A 27775-nucleotide genomic window follows, 5' to 3' on the forward strand; every position below is an offset into this window, starting at 1 on the left:
GGGGCAGTCATCCGTATATTGTTCCTAGCTGCAAAAGGATCTTTGAGAGTACAATTGATGTTGCTGGTTTGAGTTCCCAAAAAAAACTGACTCAGTTAGGCAATATGGTGGATTTATAGTCCGTAACCGGGAAGTGACTTCAGTCTGGGAGCCGGAACCAGAAGTGATATCAGTCTGGCAGCTGGAACTGATGTCAGTCTGGGAGCCGGGACCGGAAGTGACGTTGAATCGGGCAGGTTTTGCCGTATGTGATTCGCAAAATTAACAGAAACAGGTTTAGAGCACCCCGCCACCCCCTGGCTCAGCGGGTAATCACCTCCACTTGGTCCATTCAGCTCACTCCTAGTCGCACGTGTGTGACAATGAATATGTGTGTGTAAACTGATAAGGCTCATTGACAATCACTGCAATACTAATCTATATACATTCTTTTACAAAAAAAAAAATCAATTCATTTCTTGAATTCCCTGATATGTTAAGCTTTAAATTCATGATTATCTTTTAGTTCATTTGGTACTGTGTTCATTGACCATACCCAGTGAGGAACTGTGTGATATATGTCATTGACAAACTGGATTCAAAATGCATGGCTTCTTACCATGCATTTTATGGTCTAGTTAAATATTAAGAGAGCATCACATTTGGATGCAGCTTAAGTAAGCCATTAAATAATGACATTTTAAAATTATTCTTATTGTCTTTGAGACTCAGTATGTGATCCATACTTATTTATAGGTAATTGCATCCATTCAATGCTGACAATCTTTTTTTAAATCAATTTTATAACAAATATAATCTTGGCATGAGCATGTAGCTAAAGCAAAGCCATAGGTTTACTTTATTAATACCTTTTACTTATAACGTTACTTCTTTGTACATATCAACAATTGCCTCCATCTAGTTTATGTAAGCACTGGTCAGTTTTACTAACTGTGCTTCTCTGATGTGCAGGAGTTGATTCACAAGGTGACAGAGTTACAGAGAAAAGGACAAACAGTAGGGTTTGAGACAAATGCAAGGCTTAGCCAAATACATCTTTTCAGTTTCTGTTTAGCAAGTATTACTCACATATATAGTAAGTCTAAGGTAGTGCAGTGGTAGCACTTCTGCCTCACAGTAAAGGAGGCCATGGTTGACATCCTGGGTCCTTCATGTGTGGAATTTGCATGTTCTCCTAGTTTCTACATGGGCTTCCTCCAGATGCTCAGGTTTCCTCCAAAGGTCGAAAAACATGCTGGTTTGGTGGATTGTATGTGTGTGTGTTTGTGTGTGTGCGTGTATGTATGTGATCACCCTGCAAAGAACTGGTGTCCTATCCTGGGATTGTTCTTGAATTGCCCTCTATGCTTGCTTATATTGGCGCCAGCTTCCCCCAGCCCCTCCTCAGGATAAAGCAGGTATAGAAAGTGGATAGATGGCTTTTGAAGAGTACGAGGTGTGGCAGAAAAGTAATGAGACTGGCAACACTGCAAGTGATCTGGCAATGCTGCGCTGTTATCCTTGATAGAGCACGTGTATCAGTACCCTCCCATAGCTCAGTGCGAGTTTCAACTCCTTCCGTTAACTACGTGATTTTTGTGACTGCTATTAGCGAAGTTGTGTTTTTGGTTGTGCATCACGCAAAATGTAACAGCGGAATTTGGAGCAACGTTGTGCCATTAAATTTTGTGTTAAGCTTGGAGAATCGGCAAGTGTGACGTTTGAAAAGTTAAAACAGGCCTATGGTGAACATTCTTTATCCCGAGCTCAAGTTTTTCGCTGGTTTTCGCTGGCACAAATCATTTTTGGAAGGCAGAAAACACGTTGAAGATGAACACCGTTCAGGGAGGCCTTCAACTTCGAAAACCAATGAAAACATTGAACGTGTGAACACTCTTGTGAGATCAGACCGTCGTTTAACATTAAGAATGTTGAGTGAACAATTAAATTTGAACAGATTTACCGTTCATCAACTTTTGACTGAACATTTGCACATGTGAAAGGTCTGTGCCAAAATGGTGCCGAAAAACCTCACAATTGAGCAGAAGGACAATTGAAAAAACAAGTGTCTTGATCTTCTTGACAGAATCGCTAATGAGCAATATTTCTTTGGTTGTGTGATCACAGGTGATGAATCATGGATTTTTGAATACGATCCTGAGACCAAGAGGCAAAGTCAGGAGTGGCACACTGCAAACTCTCCTCGACCAAAGAAAGGTCAAATGAGCAAATCGAAGATCAAATCAATGCTTTGTTTTTTTGACAAAAGGGGAATCATCCACAAAGAATTTGTTCCTCCAGGACAAACTGTCAACCAAGTTTTTTATAAAGACGTCCTTGAAAGGCTCAGAAAAAGGGTCATTCACGTGAGACCAGACATTGCAGACAAATGGATGCTCCATCATGACAACGCCCCATGTCACACTGCCCTCTCCATAACAGAATTTTTGACCTCAAAAGGCATTCCTGTGGTTCCCCAGCCCCCTTATTCACCTGACCTCAGTCCGTGTGACTTTTTCCTTTTTCCTAAACTGAAAAATGTTCTCAAAGGACGTCATTTCGGGACTTTAGAAAACATCCAAAAGAGTGTAACGGACATGCTGAAGACCATACCGGTTGAAGACTTCCAGCGCTGCTACCAACAGTGGGAACAACGTCTACATCGGTGTGTAGCTGCCCAAGGGAACTACTTTGAAGGGGATAACATTGATGTTTGAAAAAAATAAAAACTTTGGTAAATAAAAAATCAGTCTCATTACTTCTCTGCCACAGTTCTGTGGCAGTTCTTAAGTGGCAACACTTAAGTGTTGTGGCACATTGCAGTGGGCTGGCGCCCTGCCCGGGGTTTGTTTCCTGCCTTGCGCCCTGTGTTGGCTGGGATTGGCTCAAGCAGACCCCCGTGACCCTGTAGTTAGGATATAGCGGGTTGGATAATGGATGGATGGATGGATGGATGTTGTGGCACACTGAAAACCAGTGTGTAAATTTTCAAAATTAGCTGAAAGCCACATTTGTGTAAAAATCTTGAACATAATGACCTCCTTTATAATTGTTATGTGTGAAAAGGGGGTATCATAGCCCCACCTGACACAGTCTGAAGCGGATAACCAGATTAAATCATGTAACTTCCCAGATTGGCCATTTATATTAATAGTTTTAAGTTTGATGCTTTAGTTTGTATACTGTAGATGAGTTCATTCTGGACTTCAAAACCACCAATCTTTTTTACTTCCAGCATTAGACATTTCTGAATTTTTCTTCATTAGATATTATTCTAACTCATCTGCTTTTAAGCTTGTTAAACTTCTCACGCCAACATTTTCTGGGTCCTGAGTCTCTCCTAAAAAGTTTTGCTGGCACCAAGTGATCCTGAAGTGTTTTTCCAGACTTTATTTTACAATGAAAGGCAGTCTCCCTTGAAAATACTGCTGAAGCCCAGTTCTACGGAAACTGGGACAGACTTCTGCTTCAGCCTCCAAGACTAATTACCGGAAATATAATCTGTGTGCCCAGTCATTGGCTTATAGACAGTACATTGTATCTCATTTCATAGGACTTTGTTACTATAAAACACATTAGAAATACAGAATTCAAAAGTGGATCAGCAATATTTTGGAGGTTGTGAGAATATAAATTTAAAGACTAGTTACAGTATATGCTCATAATAAAACAGTAAAATGAAATCAGTCTCAGAGTTAAGGTGGTAGCCCTCGTTTTTGCTTCATCAACATGTGGACTTGTTTTCAAATAAACTGTAGTCAGGGGTCATTGTGGTGGCATCATGGCGCAAGGTTTAACAAAACACTTCACATCTTGAGGCCGCCGATTATGCTTTCTGGCTCAGAAACAAAACTGTGTGTACTCAAAGCTGACCCTATGTGAGTGAGCATTACCAATGATGGGCTAATGTCTCATCCAGGACAGGTTAAGGCCTTGTGCCCGATACTGCCAGGATATCCTCCATCTCCTTGCAATGCAAGTGGAAAAACAGCAGGTCTTAAAAAGGAATGATTGGGTGGGTATTTGTCAGTTCCTTTCCTTTATTAGTTAAATAGAAGAGAAGTGTCACAATTCAGTAAAAATGTTTTTCTTTTTTGTTTTGTCCATTTTTTTTCTTAGTTGTCAGTGACGATTACTTGAGACCATTTTAGAACAAATTTCTGTAATAGCAAGAGCTCTTGGGAACATGGCCTATTTGTTTGGGTGTGTGTTTTAATGGGTATTAAAAAAGAAGCCCAACAAACATAGGGAGCAATATGAAAGAATGACTAGCAGATAATAATCAGAGGGCTAGGCAAAAAAATGTCAGAACGAGAAGTAGCTAAATCAAAATGTCTTTGTTTTTAAAGGGCAAAAGAAAAGTAAAATGTCATGGTGAAAATCAAAACAAAAGCTGGAACTAAACTTTTAAAGATGACTTAACTACACTGACTACCTCTAAGGATTCTTTTAGCTGAGTATTATCCACTGAGGGATACTGAATATGCCGATGGCTACTGTATTTATACCAGATGGTATAGTGACATCATTAGAAAGTGAAATAAACAAGATGATAAAATCAATCAAATTAGTCAAAATCGTTTTGACATTGCAATATGATTATACAGTGTCCTCCATAATGTTCAGGACAATAACACATTTTTCCTTGATTTGATTTTAAACTGATTTTACAGTTTAAAATTACAAATCCAACAATTCAGACATGATTGAAGTGCACATTGCAGAATTTTATTCAAGGCTGTTTGTATACATTTTGGTCACACCATGCAGACATGATAGCACTTTTTCTACATGGTCCCCAGTTTCAGGGCACCATAATGTTTGGAACAGTTGTCGTCACAGTTGTCGTCGTTTATGATTACTCAGGTATGTTTCAGTGCAGGCATAAGATACCTCGCTTGCTTCTTCCCTTTGCAGTCTGTAATTGCCATTGTTCAATATGAGGACAAGATCTGTACCAATGAAAGTTAAAGTAGCCATTATGAGGCTGAGAATCAAGAGTAAAACCATTAAAGACACCTGTAAAATCTTAGCATTACCTGAATCAACTGTCTGTAATATCATTAAGAAGAAAGAATGTACCTATGAGCTCAATAATCACAACTCAGCTGTTAGGCCAAGGAAGAACTCCACTGCTGATGATAGAAGAATCTTTACTGTGTTAAAGAAAAAGCCCCAAACGCCTGTCCGAAAGTTCAGAAACAGCCTTCAGTTTGCAGATGTGGATGTGTCAGAAGACGTCATGAACTGAAATCCAGAGGCCACACTGCAAGATGGATGGATGAACACATTACAGTTTGTGAAAAAAAGTACTTAAAACAGCCTGCAGAATTCTGGAAAAGGGTCTTGTGGACAGATGAGACAAAGATGAATCTGCATCAGATTAATGGTAAGAACAATCTGTGGAGATGAAGAGGAACTCCTCAAGATTCAAAGCATACCACCTCATCTGTTAAATATGGAGGAGGGGGTGTTATGGCTTGGGCATGTAAGGCTGCCACAGGTACTGGCACACTAATCGTCAATGAAGATGGAACTGCTGACAGCCGTGTCTCAATGAATTCTGAGGTGTATAGAAGCATCTTATCTGCTCAAGTTCCAGTAGATGCCTCTAAACTCAAGGGATGGTTTTTCATCCTACAATAAGCTAATGATCCCAAACATACTTCTAAGGCAACACGGGAGTTTTTCAAAGCATAAAAATGGAAAATTCTTGAATGGCCAAGCCAGTCCCCTGATTCAAATCCATCTGAGCATGCCTTCCATATTCTGAAGAGAAAACGTAAGGAGACAAGCCCCCAAAACAAGCAGGAGCTGAAGATTGGCTACATTAGAGGCTTGGCAGAGCATCGCCAGAGAAAACCCTCAGCACTTGGTGATGTCTGTGAATCGCAGACTTCAAGCAATCATTGTAAGCAAGGGATATGTAACAAAGTGCTGCCTTAATAGCCCCGCCATTGCTGTGCCCCAAACATTACAGAATTATGTTCAAGAAAAAGATTAAATAAGAATGCAGAATCATGTGTGCAACATCACAGAAGCATGGCCATCTTTAAAACAGCAAGTCATGTATAAAGAAAATGTCTGTTTTGTTTCTAATAAAGGAAAGATTGTAGTGCCAAAAATTAGCTTCTTCTGCAATTTCTCTTCAAGGATTTTTGTTTTTTGGTTTCTTTGTTTTGTCCTTAACAGTTATTTTAACAACAATCCTGTCTAAGCCCTGACTACTCTCTCTCTCTGGTCCTAACAAGTTTACTCTGCATTGTTCATTCTTGATTATAACTGGTAAAAGCGAAAAGATCATAATAATAAGCACATAAGCTAAAGCTGAGACAAAAACAGCCAATCAGGCCATTATACGGATTATAAGGATAAGCATGAACCACAGTCTTTTGTAAATTAGTTCATTTTGATGACTGAGTGAAAAATTGACTGCGGAGGCCTGAATTTGTCACTTTTACTTCTAGAATATGTATGTTGTAACCGTTTTTTGTTTATGGAATATTAGGCAGCAAGTGTATCTTCTAAACATTGTGTCAAAGTGTGCTCTATTTTATTTATTGAAACATGTGCAACCAATGTACAGTCATGTGAAAAAGTAACTACAGCCCATGAAAATGGTTGACTTTTGCGACGTATTTGAACAGGCAAAAGGTGGATCTACTGTACATGAAAATAGTGTCTACAGATAAAGGTGGTATACCTCAATAAAAGCAGTCTCTAACATCGACCCAGTAAAATTTGACCACACCTCCATGCAAAATTCCTTTAGTTGCAAGTTGTTGGTGGGTATTAATGCCTGTTAATCCCATTTCAAATCTACCTATAACATTTTCAGTGGGATTCAGATTAGGATTTTGACTAGGCCAGTCTATAATCACCCATTTCTTCTTTTGAGCCATTCCTTGGTGGATTAGGTAGTGTTCTTAAGATCATTACTGTGTTAAAAGGTCCATTTCCAGTCTAATTTCAGACAGATGGCCTCACATTCCCTTCAAGCACACTTTGATATGATGCAGAATTCATAGTTGACTCAAGAACAGCAAAGCGACTCCAAGCCATAAAATTTCCACCACCATATTTTGCAGCTGGTATGAGTTTCTCCTAAAATACAATCTTTGGTTTGTACCATACATGTCTACAGTTACGGTGGCCAGACAGCCTTCTCTTTGATTCATCTATTCAAACCACGTGGTTTTTGCCAGTATGTTCAATGGCAAACTGTAGTCTCTAATATTCTTTTTGTACAGTAATAGCTTTTTCCTGGCACATTTTACATGGTGGTCAAATTTGTGTAACCACTTTGTGATTGTAGATGCATGCATTTTGACACCTACTTTTGTAAGAGTTACCTTCAGATCCCGTGGTAAAACTCTGGGGTTCTTGGAGACTTCTTTTTAGTATAAAACAACCAGCTTTTAGGCCGAATTTGCTTGGCTGGCCTCTCCTGGACAAATTAGCAGTTGATTGAAATCAACTTTGTATGCCCCTTGTTGATGATTTTCCTTACAGTGGAATAACTGATTTCAAATAATTTTGGTGATCTTTTTAAATCCCTTGTCAATCTCATTGGCATCCAGAACTTTCTTTCTGTGGGCCTTGCAAAGCTCTTTTGACATTGTCATGAGGCCAACATACAGTTCAATAGCAAAGAGAACACCAGGCCCTAGATGACCCTAGATCTCTGCAGTTTAAATAAGACAGATTATGCCTGCATACTCCCAAAGGAAGATATAATCATTGGCTCCTAATCTGGAACACCTGATTCGATTTTATGGATCTTAGGTGCTGATAATTGTAGGGATGCACTTACTTTTTCCATGTGAAAAATGTGCATCTTTGTTAATTTAGATTATGAGAATGAGCACATCATGTCCATTGTATTTGTTATTTGTTCAAATATGTCACCTTTATCTGTAGGCAATGTTTGCATGAAGATCCAGTGTTTGCCGATTCAGATATGTTGAAAAAGTCAACAATTTCCATGGGATGTACTTACTTACTTATGGGATGTGACTATATATAAATGAAGTTTAACATACTAGTTTGGATATGCATGGTGATAAATGCATTGAAATTAAAGATAAAACTCAAGTGAGGGTTTAATTCTCACTTCAATGAAAGCTTCAATAAGAGTAGTAAGAGTTCACATTAAGGATTTAGAGAACCTGTGATACTTTAAGCAGTTTACTTCCAATAGCCAGCTCATTGTGCGTTAAACAGAAAAATCCAGTGAGGGTCGTATGTTCTCTTTTAAAGATGATTTCAGAGTACCCTGTTCTAGAACATTACAGTTTGACTTTGGTGGAGACCTCATTGTGAAATAGTAAAAATCTAAAGATCTGAGAAACACAGAATGCAAATTTACTCAGTAGTAGATCAAGCCAATAAACTTTCCAGTGGATACTAATTTGGTAATTGGGCTGTCAGGTTTTACTTTATATTCTTACAGTGGTGGCACTTCTCCATTCCCTAGGTGTGGTGGCTTATGTCCATATTCTTTATTTGCTTCATCGGGGCGATGAGGACATGAAAGTGTTTTTCTAGATTAAGTTAAAGAAGAAAACAATCTCTGGATGGCACATATTAACTAATATATAAGAGTATATAAGACTAATATAAGTATACGGCTCTGGTAAGTGTTTTCAGAAGTTTCAGGTTTAGTGTGGACAAAAGGCAGAAACAGAGATTAATGTCTACATTTTTAAATGAAAACCAAATAGTGTGGTGGGGCTCTAGGCATGGAAAATATAAATTCAGATACAGTATTAAAATGCATATTTTTGAAGTATTTTATTTAGATGCAAATTGTTCTCAGTAGATTGAATTCTTTTATTATTTATAAGGAGTGAGTAAAGAATACTGTATGTCTTCAATAATATAACAGAACATAACAATCCTCAAATTCTCAAACCTGCTTAATCCAGTTCCTGGCAAAGGGAGCAGACACCAATCCTGGCATCGCTGGCCTTGATGCAAGAAACCCCTCTGGACAGCCTATGAATAGTCTTTAGAAAGATGTTCGGTTCTGACCTGATCAACAACAACATTTCCAAGTTGGATAAGTTAATTCTGTATTATTTATAATATCTGCACTTGATTGCACATGGTGGATACATTTCATGATCTTTTATGAGAAGGCAAGCCAGAAAGAGGATATGCTATGCCAGAATAATGCTACGCTCCAATTATGTCAGCATGCTTATTGCATTGGCTAGGGCTTAAATGTGCTTGCTAATGTGCTTTTAATGCTAGCCCTCCTATGTCTTTTGCAGTGAGACACCTTGCATGTTTCCTGTGAATTTAATCATCTCAGCACTCCAACCCACTGGCTTGTTAGTAAAACTGAGAGGAAATGGAAAACAGTTTTCAGCGCCACATTGTGTATTTGTTTTATTGCCTTATTCACTTATTATTAAAAAGCATCCATCTCTCCATTTTTCAAACTTATTTTATCCAGTTCAGTGTCGTGGGTTCCTGTTAAAGAAACATCTGAATTTAAAGAATAAAAATACTATTTGAAGAAGAAACTGTGTAGTGCAGGAAGAAATCAAATGGTTAATGTTTTGATACACAGGTCACTTCAGTATTATTGAGAGTTAATGTACAGTAGCTTTATGCAAAAATACAAGATAAAGCAATGCTCAGCCCAAAAATGAGAATTGTTTTATTTGTTTTCCTAGGTTGTTTTTAGTGATGGTCAAGAAAAATGTTTAATCTCATCCGTTTTTCAAGTATATAACACATTTTCACCACCTCATCCAATCTTGCAAGTTTGTGCATTTGTGTTGCAGACAACTATTCCTGCAAATGTTGAAAATCTTTATTAGTGCCAGGCCTGTTGCTAAATGTTCAAACTATTGCTTTTGTTTCTTCTGAATGTAGTTACAGTAATTGACTTGTGTTTATTCACTTAAGGCAAGAAGTTCACAGAAGCAAAGAGTTAATTTTAAAGTATACCAGTGTGGAGTCTGACCCCAACAACTTTGGTGGGCTAAGAATCAGCAGTGCTGCACTATTCTTAGTTGAATTTCCTTGAACTTTGTGTTTTAAGTAATAAAATGCCTAATACCAGGTTGGATATTACTTGACCAGCAAAGCAGTATCAGTTTTACACTGAAGCATTACATTTATAATTCCTAGAATTCTTTTCACACATTAGTTTGACTGTATGCCACATTTGTACATGGGGTTGAAAAACAAACTTAAATGCATACTGGAAATGTAAAATATACAGTATGACAATTTTCCAAAATGGAATTGTAAATAACATTTAGGAATGTCAAATTAGCTTAAATTACTTGACATAAAATAGCTCTCAATTTGCTTGAATGTATTAGCTACCTCAGATGTTGCAAGTAGCTTAATGATTAGAATTCATATGTCGAACATACACAGGTTAGGTTAAATGAATTGACAATTTCAAATTGGGCCTGTGTGATAGTGGGAGTTTGCATGAGTGGGCACTGTGGCACTGCTGCTTTGTCCAGGGATCTTGAATGCTGCCAGGAAAGACTCTAACCCCCACAACCTTGAAGTATATTAAGTGGGTTTGAGAATGTTGTGTAGGTTATAAATTGCTGAATAAAACGAATACATTCATTTGCATTGCTATTTTCAATTTGCAAAAGTGCATCTATACTTATGATTTATGTGAGGCATTTTGTTATGAATGTATGAAATATTCTAAGCGACAATTTAGTCAACATTCTGTAATAAGTGCAGATTTACAGCAATACATGGTTACCTGTATCAAAATTAAAGATAAAATGCACAAGCCTTTAAAATATCACAAACCTGGATTATGTCTCCTGGCAACCTTCTGTGTTCGATATTTAAGTCATCCTCCTCTCGTATAGGGAGGTTTCTTTTGTCCAGGGATGCCATTGGGTGCCCATTCCTGCATGGCCTCTGTGGCTGTTATGTCTGTCTTGTCATGAAGAAGTGAGACTTGCACACACGATCCCAGATGTGGCTTGACCAGGGCATTATTGATTCCCAGCATAATGTTTCTTGACATTTAACAGTGATTACAGTACAATCCAGCTTTTGTCTTCTGCAAATATTTCATGAATTATTGAAATTACATTTTACATAGATTTACTTGCAAATGCAATTTCACCTATGTGTACACAGAATATTTTATTTTTTTAATATTTGATTTTTAAAAACATCCATCCTTCCATTTTCCAACTCGTTGAATCCAAACACTGGGTCACGGGGGTCTGCAGGAGCCAATCCCAACCAACACAGGGCACAGGGCAGGAACCAATCCTGGGCAGGGTGCCAGCCCACCACAGGACACACCCACAAACACACCCACACACCAAGCACACACTAGGGCCAATTTAGAATCGCCAATCCACCTAACCTGCATGTCTTTGGACTGTGGGAGGAAACCGGAGCGTCCAGAGGAAACCCACGCAGACACGGGGAGAACATGCAAACTCCACGCAGGGAGGACCAGGGAATCGAACCGGGTCTCCTAACTGCGAGGCAGCATCGCTACCACTGCGCCACTGTGCCGCCCTTTTTACAAACAGAACATCATTATTTTACTAACATTATTCTTAATTTGATCCTCAAATTGATTTAGAAATGTTTGTCTGAAGTTCTTAAGCCACTGTCTATTATGTTTACTTTGCATGTTTACTACTTTTTGAACCAACCTTACATTCCACTACAGAGTCATGAGGAGACAGAACCTGTTCCTGTAGCATTGGGAAATAACTTTAGCTGGCATGCCATTCCACCCCAGCGTACAATCATGCACGCACCCACGCTCACTGCTATGGTATCAATTTAGAACTACCAATAAAACAAATAAAATTTGGAATGAAGTCTGAATAATTGGTGGAAACATAATGCAGAGATTGCACAATGAGCTGTATCATCCCTACATGAATATGGAGTGAAATAAATTTATTCACAAGAAAATTAGATACTGTATATGCTTACAGTGTATGCCTACATATTATACTGTATGTACAAATACAAAAATACTAGCTGAAATACCCAGCATTACTCAGGTATAATTGTAGAATGGGTTAAGAAAGCAAGGTTTTATGTCTTTTTAAATGGTGACCCTGTGGTTAATGCTACCTTTCCCATACTTAATCCCCACTGCCTCTCTATCAATGTCTCTGCTCTCATGAGTCGAGAATTTATTTTTTTTGGGGTCCGATTGCATTTCAGTATCGTAGTAACTCCTTGCTGGGTTCTAATCATGAATGCTGTCATGTCTTTCTCACCCTCCTAGTTCAAGATAGACAGTTTGTAGTGCTTAAATTATGAAGAATGGTTGACAAAGCAGGAGTTAAACAACAACCCTTTGATTCTCCTTTGTGTTACGCTGCACTTCCACTCTCGGTCAAACCTCACCCAACACCCCCCTGCAAAAGAGCATGATACTCCTTTTTATATTACAGTAGATGATGGCAGCACTTGGCCTTCCCTTGGTAAACCTCTGATCATTTTGTCTGGCAGTCTTAAGTGTGTTCAGATGTTACACTTGCTGTGAGCCAGCAGTTGTCAGTAGTGTGCAAACTGCAGCACATAGAAAATCAAACACTGGAACTCCCAGGGTCAAAATGTTTGGTTCCAAATTAGTCTATCTTGTCCATATGGTCCTAGAGAGCAACTATGTAAAACTTCGTCCAGATCAGTCAAAGGTTGAAGGATTAGGGTTAGGTTTAGGGTTAGGGTTAAAAACATATAGCCAAACAGGCCTTCTATTGTATATATCTAGATTAACACAATCCCACACACATAAAAGAAAATATGCACTTTTGTTGAAATTAAACGTTAAGGAAATTATTCAAAATCACTAGTTAGGCATGGTGTTAGCTGCAGTTCTGCCAAAGCATATTAGTTCTTTGTTTATCATCATTCAGATGTATGCAGGAAGTTTAAGCAGAGGGAGTCTGCAACAGAAAAAAGGCACTTATACTCTAAAAACGCAGTTTAGTCCTTTGAGCCGATGAAAATCACCTTTAGCTTGATTGGTGTATCATTTGGCTTCTGTTTAAATTATTGGTATTTAGCATCCTTGGATTTAAATTTGATTTATATCCTCATCCCACTTCTGACTTTTAACACTTCCTTATACAGCACATATTATGACATGGTGGCAAAAATATAACCTGCCGTTTCTAACAGTGCATGGGGAGCCTAACAGTGTCTGCTTAGTGGGTGAACATCTCTACTCGGGTTAACAGAGCCCACCAGTGTACATAAATCTCTTTAACTTAACAGGACTTCCCATTTGTAATGTGGTGAGAAAGAGGATATAGGGTGCTTGACATTAGTTCTGTCATTTAATGCCAGAAGATCACAGCAAAGTAGTGGATTCACATGGGACAGCTGCATGCAGGCAACGTGAAAACAGCCAGTGGGTCGTGTGCCTTTAAAAGAAGGATTGAATTAAAGGAATACCATGGTTGTAGGAGCTGCCAGAGAGAGCTCTGTCCTGATGGCCCTTAAATTTTGTTAGGGGGTCACAAATGTTAGAAGCGAGTCAGAGAGTTGACCTTTGTGCAATGTAAAGTTGGTTCATAGAGTCATAGTGAGTAAGATTGCCAATCTGACTGGAAAGTAAAAAGACCAAAGTATTATAAAAATAAAATAGGAGGTGAAATGGGTGTGTTGTTGGGAATGAAGGTGCTGTTTTCATTGTGAGCTGGGCAAACAGTTGTATGTACTTTAGGAGAAAAGCCTCTGATAGCCAGTAACTTGTACAGGGGATAAACATTATATTAAATAGCCTGTTAACAGTCATAAATTATTTAAAGTAAAAAGACTCTTGAAATATATTACTGTCACTTTTAATTATTCTATATCATATTAAAGAGGCTTATAATATGCATGGTAGCATGCAGACTGCTAATAGCTGCTCATAGTGACTACCTAATGTGTTTCCAGTAAAATGTTAGGTTTGCATTTCCTCAAGTAGATTTTGTTGTACTGCAGAGCACAATTACATACTCATCCTCAAAATACAAAGATATCAACTAACCTAACATGCTCTGAAAGGCAGAGTAACTGAAAGAAAACCAAACAGACATGGAGAGAATGTGAAAACACCACAGAGACAGAAGCTGGGCAGAGATTTATACTCAATCTTATAGACTTTCCATGTGCAATATTGATATTTTAAAATGCTACTTTTCATTTTTTCCTATATATGTCATACAGCGGTACTGTTTTTAGCCTCAGTGAATGTATAAGATGGTGATGTATGTATTACTTTTCTCCTTTCCCAGCTTGTACTGGTGCTGAAGTAATGCCACTTCATTTAGACTTTAGTTCCTTATGATGTTTCTAATAAAAATAACCAATTAAAATGTCATAACAGGAATTCTTTCAGAAAGGTAGAATAGACCTAGTAAAGTATTCATCCATCTATCAATCTACCAAAATATGTCTAAGTTTATTTTTTACAGCTTTAGGAGATTCGAAACTAAGGAGATATACCGTGTAGTGGATTAAGATCAAGTGTGAGATTGAGGGTAGAACTGTGAGGTTGGATGACACATTCATTTTAAAGTGTTTTAGATATATCCAGACATATAAAACCTGACTAAATAAACCTTTGAATATTTTAATGTAATGTTGTTATACATGTTTTTTTCTCATAGTCCTCCTACTGCCCTCCACAAATGAAAGATGTACAGACAAAATGTCGACTGTAAATTGTACCATCACATGCAAGTGTGGCATCCCATATGAGGTGGCTTCCTTCCTTGTGCTGGATACAGCTGGGATAGTCTGTGGCTTCCTACTACCCTGTAATGAACTTAGAAAGTTTATCAAACGGATGCCCCAAGCAGCCTATTATAGAAACATAAATAGTTCTCCTTGCTAACAAAACCTTTCCACTTACAGTAAAAGTGTTAAAATGTTTTGGACAGATCACTAAATACAAGTGAAATTTTTTCTTTAAAGAAATTTAAAGCCATGCAGACAAAAATAAGAAACTGTTAAAATATATTGTGTGCCAAAGGTTAAAATGTTGGTTATGAGTAGACACTGAACACTTAATATCATAAAACTCTGCACAAGGACTATTCCATATTTTATACTGACTCCGAGAAGGCTGACCCAAAAAGTGTAATCATATACTGTTACTTATGCACATTTCCATTAATTTTGTAATATAACTTCAGACTGTTCCCAAGAGCTACATCAATATTCAGTTACCGTTGTATATGCAGAAAGAGACTGAGTTTCTGAGGTAAACAGACTTAATAGCTGTGTGTGTCATGCTGCCTGTCAGAGATTGCATTTCAACTTTGGCACCATGAAGATAAGACAAAATCAGGAAACCTGGATATTTAGGGATTTGTTAAAGTCAAGGAAAAAATATTTGCTTCTACACATTTGTATTAAATTTTGGATCTGATCAGTCAGCATTATAACTCTAGGGTGCTGAGTTAGAATCCCTGCAAGGTGGTCTGTCTATATGAGTTTTCATGTTCTACCTGTGTCTGCATGGGTTTTTTTCTAGGTGCTCATGCTTTCTTTCTGCATGCTAAAGATACACATGTTAAGTTGTCAACCGTGTTAGAGTGAGGAAGTGTGGTGGAGTATTCTGCTGAGGGACTATTACCCTAACCAGGATTGGTTCATGCCTTGCAACCAATGATAAAAAGACAAACACCTGTTGCATGTGAACTTGAACTGAATAAGTGAGTTAAGAAATGGATAGATGGACATAGCATGAACAAGTTCTGTATCTGGTAACCAGATGTCTGTATATCTAATGTGCCCAAGCTATGCAGGTGATTGGATGTTCTTGCACTCCATTCCTGGTCCATTATAGAGCATAAGCTCAGGCACTATAAAGTTATTTGACAGCCATTTATCTATCTTGTACATCTATGCATTGAATCTGTTAGAGTTCTGAGTTCATCTTTTATACTTACTGATATAAGAATTAGGGCATGCTAACTCATAGCATTCTGAGATTGCCTCATCAGTTTTGGGCTGCCTCCAGACCACTAAAGCTTGATATTGTTGTACCTTAATGTAGTTCTATTCATTTTTTTGGCACTTAGTTGAACAGTTTAAATTATTATATTTTCATGTTTACAATGGATGAACTGCTTGTGTTCTCTGGGAAACTAGGGGTTCAAATCCCAGCCTTTTAGGTCTCCTTATATGATTTGCACTTTGTAGAACTTGTGTGGTCATTTCTCCTTCTACTGAGTTTCCTCCCTCAACCCTAAGACATGCAAAATATTTTAATTATTAAATTGGAAGAGTATGTGTGTTTGGTTTGTGCTTGAATGTTCCTAGTAGTTGACTAGTAATCTGTCCAGGGTTGGCCCTTGCCTTGATCTGTAGCATGATCTCTGCTTAAATTTGCTTTGACCATGCTATCTTGCCCATGACATTATTATAGGTTAAATGCTTCAAAAGCAGATTTTCACAGGACAAAATTAAACCCATACATATACATATGGCCAGCTGAATGAATACCAAGTGATCTACATAATGAGATCAAGGGTGCATATTTCTCTTGGAAGAATAATGTGAGCTAAAATATGGAAACCAATGTAAGTGCATTAACTTGATAATGGGTTCAGATTATTACAGTGTGTTGCTTTCTTTCCTCTCCAGCAGATTTCTTTCTTTGTTTTCCTGCACTCATCAGTTCTAATCAGATCTTGGCTGTAGCTCCACTCTTTTCAGAATCATAAGTGACTGTTTGTGATGTAGGTGAAATTTACATTGGTTTGTTTTGGTTTATTTCATACCCATCTCTGCATATAAAATAATAGGGAGACCGAAAGATTTGGTTATTAAATATAAACCAATAGTTTATGTTTTACTCATAAGAAACCTTTATTTGGTTAGTTCCTGCCATGCACCCAATGCAAGAATAGGCACAGGTCTCAACAACCCTGAATTGAAACTGATTGAGGACTAAAATACAATGGCTATAAAAAAAATGTTCACTCCTTTAGAGTGATTGACATTTTCTTGTTATATAACATTGAATCACAGTGGATTTAATTTGACTTCTTTGAGAAAAAGACTCCTTCATGTCAAAGTGAAAACAAATCTATGCAAAGTGGTCTTTATTAATTACAATTATAAAACACAAAAGAGTTTATTACCTAAGTATTCACCCGCTTTATTATGACACACCTAAATCATTACTGGTGCAGCCAATTGGTCATATAATTCACATAATTATTAATGGAGAACACCAGTCTGTAGTCAGAGGGCTTCAGTTGATTGTAATATAAATGCATAATCTAGAAGGCACAGCCAGTGCTATGTTGTTTTGTGCCCTAGGCCAAGCTTATTAGTGCGCCAACCGACTGATCAGTAGCTAACCTGTGTGGCTGGGTTTTTCTTGCCCTTATGATTTGCACCCTAGATGAATGCCTAATTCACCTTAACACTAGAATTACCAAAGCTTACAAGAAAACTCATAAATCCGGCCGACCTTAAATCTACTCGCACGCCTCCATTCAGTGTCTTTTGTCTTGTAAATGTGTCGATAATCCCAAGCAGCAAGCTGCCTGCTATACCATCCCATTACCGCCGGAGCAACTGCAAGAACCTCTCCCAAATGAAGCCTTCTTTATCAGTAAGTCAGGTACCTAGGCTAAAAAATATATCATTATTCGAAACACATGCATTTCACAAGTGTCCACAAAGATCTGTGCAAGTGTAGGATGACTGAAATGTTGAACACATACACAAAAGACAAACTTTTTCCATGTTTTAGTACTAACGACAAAATGTAGACATGAAGTGTATAATGTGTGAAGACTGAAGTCCAAATATCAAATAAGCACTTTCACAAAAGATACAAGTACAGTATAACAGAAGAAAGGCACTTTTTTCCAAGACTACAGTGATCCCTTGCAATATCGCGCCTTGACTTTCGCGGCTTCACTCCATCGCAGATTTTAAATGTAAGCATATCTAAATATATATCACGGATTTTTCGCTGGTTCACAGATTTCTTTTAATTTATGGTACATGCTTCCTCAGTTTGTTTGCCCAGTTGATTTCATACAAGGGACGCTATTGGCAGATGGCTTAGAAGCTACCCAATCAGAGCATGTATTACGTATTAAATAAAACTCCTCAATGATATACGATATGCTTCCCGCGCAGTGCTTGATTGTTTGCTTTTCTCGGTCTCTCTCACTCTCTCTGCCTGACGGAGGGGGTGAGAGCAGAGGGGCTGTTTGCATAGAGCCAGTTTGCCTAGAGGATACGGACGCTCCTCTACAAAATGCCGCTTTATCGCGGTGCTTCGGCATACTTAAAAGCACAAAAGCACGTATTGATTTTTTGATTGTTTGCTTTTCTCTTGCTCTCTCTCTCTGACGTTCTCTGCTCCTGACACGCATTCTTTGAAGAGGAAGATATGTTTGCATTCTTTTGTGAGAAAGAACTGTCATCTCTGTCTTGTCATGGAGCACAGTTTAAACTTTTGACTAAAGGGTCTTATTTCATGTCTAGAGGGCTCAAATTATGTTAACAGTGTGGGGGAGTTTATAAGGGCTTAAAATATATAAAAATAACCATACAAACATATGGTTTCTACTTCGCGGATTTTCATCTATCGCGGGGGGTTCTGGAACGCAACTCCCGCGATCGAGGAGGGACTACTGTATAACCGAAGAAAAAGAAATCAGGTTAGTGTTGCTTATTGTCCTGAATTCTTGGGTAGTATTGAGTAGTGAGCTGTTCTTATTGTTACTGTTATACAATAAAAGCATACATTTGATTTGAGTCTGTAACAGACGGTGTAAATGTATGGTACTTATAAAGGTTAGCATTTTTTTTAATTCAGTTTTATTGTCTCAGTCGCATTCACGCTCGCCCCTGATCTGACACTGCTGTTTTCAAATAAAGAAATTGGAGAATGGAATGGCATTACTGTGCACAGCTGGACAACACTATACATCCATCTTCCAAACCTGCTTATCCAGAACAGGGTATAGAGGACTACAATATTCTAATGTCATAATGGAAAAAGTAATCTGCAGCTGCTCCGGTCAAATTAGAGTGTCCATTATATTCAGCAGTTTGGGATCAAGTGGTGTTTTTTTTATCTGCAGCCTTTTCTAGAAATAATGTTGTATGGCATTCCTGTTTACACCAGAAATTCACATCCAAAGACACACAAAAATATTTTAGACTGAGACTTTCCATTGATTTGCATTAATTTTTTTTATTATTGATTGTTTTGATTACTGCAACAAACGATACACATAATGAAAGTTGACAACACCATAATAGTCATTCAACTATCTTCTGTTCTTGGTATTTTTTATAGGGATGAAGGTATCCAGCAGAGACCAAACCCTAGGTGGCATGCCAGCATATTGCCAGAAACAAAGAAAAAATCTGCAATTCCAATATTAGTCGCTCAGTCATTCTCTCTGTTCACACCGCCTTTGGTTGAAGGTGGCAAATTACTCAGATGAACAAACCAGACCTTCCTATTCTTGGCAATATTCTCGAAATACTTCTCAAAAATTCCTATCCCTTACCAGACCAGGGGCCTCATGTGTAAATGGTGCATATGCACAAAAATGTTCCACACTCTTATCGTGATGTATAAAAACTAAACTTTGTGTAAAGCTAAGCACATTCTCAATGTTCTAAGCTTACAGATGGCTTGACATTTATTACAGAGCTTATGGTGTGGCAATTGGTTATGAGGAGAAAGAAAAGGAAGGACAGGAATTGGGGGGTTGGAACATTTGAAAGAGAGAGTACTGCTGCAATAAATGAGTTTATCGAGGGTTGAGCACATCTCCGGAAGCATCTTGTGGACGGTAGAAACAATCTCTGGACGGGGCGCCACCTCATCACTACTACTGCTCCCCTGTGCCCCCATGTTTAATACATGTTTTAATTCATTTCATCATGAAAATGATATCAAGTATACATCTTCATATTTAAATTGTTCACAGAGCTGTAATTTCATGAATGTAATGTATTCTGTGTCCTGTCTGCGTAAGAAGAAAGTCCATTTAAGAAGCACATAGTGATTCACACACACAGAGCACATAGAAGAACACATAGAATACAAAGCATTTAACATGCTACTTTAGTTATGGTAGGATCTGAGAAACTCTAGTGAATTAAACAATGATTTTAAGATTAAGTTTATGATGTTCTACTTTAATGACTATGATAATGAATAAAGCACATTTCAAACGTTTTTTTCACTGTGTCCCTATTTTTTTTCTTTTCTCTGTACCCTAATACCCTTCCATATAACACTTAGATAGTGAGCTACGACTCGCCTTTTCACTGCGACTTTCATATCTGATCACTTCTTTTGTATTTTTAGCACCGTGCAACTTTCTGAACTTGAACTTTTGAGTTTCTTCACCACTCTGTATCACTCGCTCAACTTCCTTTTGTTGTTTATACCAAAGCTTAGGCCAACAAATAGTATTTTTTTTATTGCCTCCACTACGCATTTGCTGAAATTCTTTTTTTCACATGCTTTTGCTATTGTCTTTTAACCAAAAACTGAACAGAAGATGATATTTATATTGATATGCATATTAAAGAGTCGTGATTCTGGGAGGAGTCGGGTTGGGACAACAGGTGCGTGCACGTGTGTTACTTTTTATGCTGACAGGGATTTATGGAGCGGAAGTGTGTGGAAGTTAATTAAGCACGACTATTTGCATTTGAAATTTTTTGTGTATATGCACATTTCCACTTTTGTCTGTACACCATGTATTAGTATGAATTCTACGCACAATGTTATGCTACACAGTGTCCTGGATTTGCACATTTGTCTTCTCCCAGTTATAAAAAAGTAGATTTCCTTTTGTAAAAACAGTTAGGGTTCATAAAATTAAAAGTTTTCAGACTGTTGCAGTTTTTCTTTAAAGAAATCACCAAATATGTATAGGATTAAATTAGTAAACACATTCATAACACATTGTAGGCTGAGGGATAAAAGACAGAAACAAATTATTGCCTGTACATTTTAGAATTGTCCAGTGGTTTTTAAAATTGAAAAAAAATGTTTGCATTTAGGGTGGCATGGTGGTGTAGTGGGTTCGCTTTCCAGGTCCTCCCTGTGTGGAGTTTGCATGTTCTCCTCGTGTCTGCATGGGTTTCCTCCGGGTACCCCGATTTCCTCCCATAGTCCAAAGGCATGCAGGTTAGGTGCATTGGCGATCTTAAAAATCCCTAGTGTGTGCTTGGTGTGTGTGTGGATGTGTGTGTGCATGCCCTGCGGTGGGCTGGCACCCTGCCCGGGGTTTATTTCCTGCCTTGCGCCCTGTGTTGGCTGGGATTGGCTCCAGCAGACCCCCATGACCCTGTAGTTAGGATACAGCGGGTTGGATAATGGATTCGATGGATGGATGTTTGTATTTCATATTGAATGTAAGTGTCATGATAGGCTTTATCTTTTTATTTTTTGTTTCACTTTTTTATGATAAATTTTTCAGCATCACTAACCTTTACAATTATTATGCTGATGAAGTCCAGGTGACATAGTAATTTTTGAATTTGTCGATACTAAAGCCATCTAAAGGATGGCAACCTTGCATGGAATGAGATTGATCTTCCCATGTTCAGTTATTATTTCCAAATTGTGCTCGTTTATTCCTTCCCAGCTAAAGTCAAATTGCTTCTGAGTTTGTCATTTTCAAAATGCATCACAATGAATTGTAGCCTTTGGAAAGAGTGAGTTACAGAAGTGTGGAGCCTTGAGCACGAACACTCATAAGCATATCCAATTGTGTGCCTTTATGTTTAAATTGAACAGAGACTTTTTGTGTTCTAAAAAGCAAAAGTTAAATTCATTTTCATGCTTTGTTGGGATGCTGGTCTTACCTTTGATGTATTTATGAGTTGTTAAACAGCTGGAATATTACTTGCAGGGCCAGGTTTAAGAAAAAAAATACATTGTAAACATCCATATTTTTCTGATTGGAAAAATGTACTGTATATAGCAGCATCATTAGGGACATAAAATGGTAGCTTTAGTAGTTCCAGCTTCCACATATCCTAATCACTTGTATGTTTTTGTCTATAAGGTTTACTTACATTTCTTTACCACTTTAAACTTAATTAAAACATTAACGTGTTTGAAGGAACTCTTAAGTTGTAGTTTTATACATATGATTTATATGGGAGTTGCACATACTCAAATAATTATACAGACTAAACAAAAATTGGTCGTGGGCCAGTGAGAAACAGTTGTTGGAAAAATATTTTAAATGAACTAGTTGTTTAGAGTGTCTACAGTACTGTCTTTCCATATTTAAAATGGAAAAATGCAGCTTTAAAAACTCAATGAAAAGACTGTAAAGATAAGACTATAAATAACATTTATCTTGCGGCAGTGTGTGTGCTGGTTGAATTTGGAATAAAACCAAAACTAATGTAAAACTGGAATATCCATGTTACCCCCACCTCAGTTTCATAACATTACCATCCATGCACCCTCTTCTCCATAGCAGGTTTGCAGGGAAGCTGAAGATTATCCCAGCAAGCATTGGGTGTGAGGTTGGAACTATCCCTGGACAGGTCCCCAGTCCATGGCGGGGTGAACACACTCACATACAGATATACACTAGGGCCAATTTAGCAATTTACGTTTAATGAGCAGCTTACTGTATTACCTATTTGAAATAAAATAGATTTGATGCCATAAGTGGCTTAGCATTTTGAGTCATTATGTTTACATTCAGTTCTGGAGTCAAGTTGCACTCACACAAATAAATGTAAGTGATAGAAGAATATACTGCAACAGCAGCCAAATACTCTCTACCCAATATTTTATGTGGAATTGATCCCTGACCCATACTGCCTCCTTTGCACTGTAAATACCTCTAATAATTTTCTTTAAATGCCTCGTAGTTTTCTAGTAGTTTTAGTGTTTTGGAGTTCTAGTAGTTTTCTTTATACAGTATGTCTTCTGTATTGATATTCAGCCCATTTCTTTCTATTCCTGGACATGTCTGCTCTCATTCTCACTCCTGTACAACTGAGGCGACTTGAGCATGGTGACATTTATATAGCCAGACGCCTGTTTCTCTATTCTGATCTTCAGAAGTCCTCGTCTTGTAGCCGTTTTTTTTCAATTATGTATTAATGTGTTATCTGGTTATAGTATCAAAAAATAGCTATGTGGTATTTGGATTGGTGGGATGTACATGGCAGGTTATTCCTGACACAGAAATCTTATATTCTTTTCAACTTCTGTGTCTTTTTTTAGATATCTAGCTCTGTGATGTAACACATGGATATCCGTTGTGTGTCTCATTTTTTTTGCTTTATATTCACCTTTCTCACAGGGCAGGGAAAGGGTTATGGTGTGGAAATGGGGAATGGTGGAGATTGCAGTTGTATAGTTTATTTTAAGATCATGGTAATCATTCACAGTAAGTCTTTGTAAAAATTCACTGACAGATAAATAATTAAGAAAACTCCATCACCGATATACTTGAAGAAGTTTTGGCTTGTGTTCAAGACCAGGACTCAAAAATTGTTGCAGAAACAGCAAACAGGCCTGACACATACATTTTCAGTCACTAAACTTCTGCCTCTGCCAGTCTTGATAACCAACGTTTTGTTCCAGGTTTTTGCCTGTTAATCGTTAGATTTTGTAAATTGGTATTGTGGCCCTTTTTTGTTAAGCATGTTTTATCTAGCATCACATTTTATTTGTAAAATTTAGTATGTCAATCTTGTGCATCACTTGTGATAATTTGTAACTAGTTTATATGCTGTTCACTAACATAAAGATAAAAAAGATGGTGGAATTATCTGTGTACTCTTATATAACCTGACTTTAAGAAGAAGAAAGGTTAAATACGAGTTTTCTTTAGTTTCAGAATGGATTTCCTTTGTATGGCAGAAAATGGTTTAGCAAGACTACTCATCTGATGAAACTGATGATATGGAAGCCTTCTTTTGACATCAATTACCTTTCATATTTCCATATTTCCTTCAAATGTTGTGTGCAATTTAACCTTTAGATTTTAAGTATGGGATTTTGTTTTTCTTTAAAATACTTCTGTAAACCATTTTTAATCAACAGAAGATGAATAATTAATATTTGTAAAATAGATTAAGAAAATTCCATATTAGATATATATCTTTTTTACTGTCAAACTATTGCAGAAGAGAAAAAACAAACATCTATTACAAAATGTATATAAAGCAAATCTAGGATGCCAAAGACTTTTGAACAGTACTGTATAATAATATATGAAAGAATGACAACTACCTGTGTGTTAATAAATGTCATGTATATTGTGGAATAAGTCCTACTTCTGGTGGCTAAGACTATACAATATACAATATACAAAATGGTAATATACCATAAAAATCATGGAATTAAACACAAATGGGCTGCTAACAATGGAGGCATTACTGTTGAGTGATGGAAGATCAACAGAATGTTAAGGGATGAACTCTCTAGAAATTATATTAAAAATTATTAATTCCAAGTATTTAGATTTTTTTATTTAGTTATTTTATATGTGATTTTATTGTATACATTAAGAAGTACACAAAATAAAAACATTTTTTTATCTTTTATTTATCTCATGTTTCTAGTAGTGGTTGAAAAAAAAAAAAAATTTCATGTTTTCATTGAGAACAGAGATAATAAAATTCCTGACATAGTAGACTTGTGTAAAGACCAATGTTGAAGAAACTGCAAACAATATCCAAAAATACATGAAAAAAAAATCTTCATTTGCTTATGCCGCATAGTCCATGTGCCAGATATCCAGCAGTATACTTACAATGCCCCAAACACACGTATTTGTACAGTAACATTTTTAAATACATCACTACTGGAAAACCCTCTGGTGAGTGGCTGGAGAGTGTGCTCAAACAGGATTGAGCTTTTGAAATGAAGTCCCGTCTCTCTCCTCATTTGAAAGGTGGGGTTTGGGAGAAATTCCACTTATTAAGAGTTGGATGTTTTCAGGCATACCTGTCCTTAGCAATGGAAACATAAGAAAAATAAATCTGTTAAGAAATGAAACTTAACTTTCTTATGTTTGTTTTAAGGTTTATTTCTGTCCAGACATTTCAATAAATAATTCTATTAATTTCTTATTTATACCTGCTGCCCATTGTTCCTTGCCTTTTTCAATGTACAGTGTTGTTCTATTAGCCATTAATAATTAAGATCATTTAAAAAGTTAGATTGGAGTTTGTCAGACATGTGCTTTATTTAATTATATACTGTAATCTTTCCTGACTCCCATATTCTGAGTAAACATATACTTTCATTGTCTCATTAATTTATGTATTTCAGCATACCTGCTTTACAGTATCTTAGATATTCATGCTGTGTTTATTCCCCTGTAATGTTAATGTTCTTAGTTGGTCTTGGCATTACATTGACAACACTCCTTGAAAGAGAAAATCTGAAAAAACCAAGAGTTAACTGATTGACTTCAAATTGCCACGTTCTTTTTACACTTCCTCCAAATGCTTAAATCGTAAACTTTTAAATCTTTTTATTAACTGGTCCTTTTTATTTCAACTTATAGTGAATTTGTGGCTTGGCTAATGGAGATTGGAGAGATTGACAACCCTGAAGAGGGTGTTCACCTGGGACAGGCCCTACTGGAAAATGGCATTATTCATCATGGTGAGTGCTTAGAATAAATCATATGCATAAGAATGAACATATAATATGAATATAAATTAATATATAATGGATATTATATTGTATGAATTTATATATATATATATATATATATATATATATATATATATATATATATATATATAGGGTGGTCCAGATCTAATTATGCAGTTTTCATTATGCTCTAACTTATTAAGTTTATTACATAGAAAACTAGCAAAATACCCGAGTTCCGCAGCGGCGAAGTACTACCTTAAAATTTTTATTAAGAAGAAAATTATACCTTTTTAAACTGAAGTAAAATATACCAATAATTATTTGTTAAGGATCTCTTTGTATACCACGTTGTCAGTTCGGCCCTCCGGTTGTAATGTGACCAAGCTGTGCACTGAGCTTACTCTTGAGCATGCAATGTACAGTTGGCCATGTAAAAAGTAATCTTGTTTCAAATCTCACATCTTGGATTGCTGCTGTCATAATCGGTTTTGAGTTTCATGGTTTGTTTCAATTACAACAGTATTTGCAGGACTTGTGTTGAAGTGACATTCGGCATCTGTCAAGCATTGTAAGCATACAACCAGTTTCATTGATAACTTCACATTCAGCTTTTGAGAATTTAAACATTCATAAACATCAAAGTGTCCACTACTGAAATCGTCGCCTGTGAATCTAAGATGTTTAAGAGGCATTGGTGGTTGTTGAAAGATTAAAATATTTGGCCATTTCGGTACACTTGAAAGCGACAACCGAACAATTCAGCGGCAGCCATCAACTCACATGCAGAACCATAGGTGAAGGGCTTAAGCATTTCACTCTTATAGTGCTCCTGTGTAGTATAATTATCTCCTGTACCATCATCAGTCCACATCTTGAACCTGTCCCAATCATTCAATACATAAGACACAATGTTCCTCCGGATATCAAGGGTGAGCCTGATATGGCCGTGCAATATGTAACACAGAGAATGGAAAAGGCAGGTGCCATCTCCGGGCATGAAAACCTCTCAGTAAGTGACAGTTCTTTGATCGATGGTGATCACCTCGATAGACATGTCAATGGGGGTACGGTTGGAACGATAAAGGAAATGGGTACCTGAACAATGTAAAGTAAGTCTAAAATACCTACACAATAACTATAATCATAATAAACGAACAATAAAACAGCGGAGAAGCCATGGATTAAGTAAAAAGGCTATAGTTATCAGCAGGGAGACGTGAATCCAGTGGCAAAGCAAGGAAGGGAATGTAGAGACTGGAGCGACGGGCGGCCTTATATAGGCAGGCAGCCAACAACGTGGGAGGCATTGGGATGGGGACCGCGCCGCCTCACGGTGACCGAGCTGCAGGCTATGGACGTTTATATGCATGTAAGTAGGATTCAGTTAGCGCTGGGAACCCGTGTACCGAATTTCTTGAAGGTGAGCCCCATGGCGAACGTTGTCGACCGTTATGACCGTTACACATAGAATTTTGAAATGAAACCTGCTTAACTTTTGTAAGTAAGCTGTAAGTAATGAGCCTGCCAAATTTCAGCCTTCTACCTACACGGGAAGTTGGAGAATTAGTGACATTGGAAAGTTCAATATGGCGGCCAACAGTGGCGTCATACCACCGAAATAAGAAGTACATTGGTTTCGGTTAGCGCAGGGAAATAAGAAAGTTTAACATGGTGGATGTTGTCGACCGTTATGACCGTTACGCGTAGAAGTTCGAAATGAAACCTGCTTAACTTTTGTAAGTAAGCTGCAAGGAATGAGCCTGCCAAATTTCAGCCTTCTACCTACACGGGAAGTCGGAGAATTAGTGATGTTGGAAAGTTCAATATGGCGGCTGACAGTGGCGTCATACCACCAAAATAAGTACGTACATCGGTTTCGGTTAGTGCAGGGAAGCCGCCTACCAAATTTCGTGAAGATGGGGCCATAAATAAGAAGGTTCAACATGGCAGACATTGTCGACCATTATGACCGTTACGTGTAGAATTTCGAAATGAAACCTGCTTAACTTTTGTAAGTAAGCTGTAAGGAATAAGCCTGCCAAATTTCAGCCTTCTACCTACACGGGAAGCTGGAGAATTAGTGATGAGTGAGTGAGTCAGACAGTCAGTCAGTCAGTCAGTGAGGGCTTTGCTTTTTATTAGTATAGATCACCTGAAAAATCCCGGACCATTGAG

At 37.5% G+C, this 27775-nt stretch overlaps 1 protein-coding gene across 2 annotated transcripts in view; it reads left to right on the forward strand.

The window, feature by feature from the left end:
* prex2 (phosphatidylinositol-3,4,5-trisphosphate-dependent Rac exchange factor 2) overlaps positions 1–27775 on the forward strand; it is a 512388-nt gene that overhangs the window by 234107 nt on the left and 250506 nt on the right. For both annotated transcript variants that reach the window (XM_039754613.1, XM_039754614.1), the window contains exon 11: positions 25506–25606. In XM_039754613.1, the coding sequence (XP_039610547.1) occupies positions 25506–25606 (101 nt within the window). The remainder of the gene's footprint in view (positions 1–25505; positions 25607–27775) is intronic.

This window comes from Polypterus senegalus, chromosome 5 (assembly GCF_016835505.1).
Source record: "Polypterus senegalus isolate Bchr_013 chromosome 5, ASM1683550v1, whole genome shotgun sequence".
NCBI classification, from domain to species: Eukaryota; Metazoa; Chordata; class Cladistia; order Polypteriformes; family Polypteridae; genus Polypterus; species Polypterus senegalus.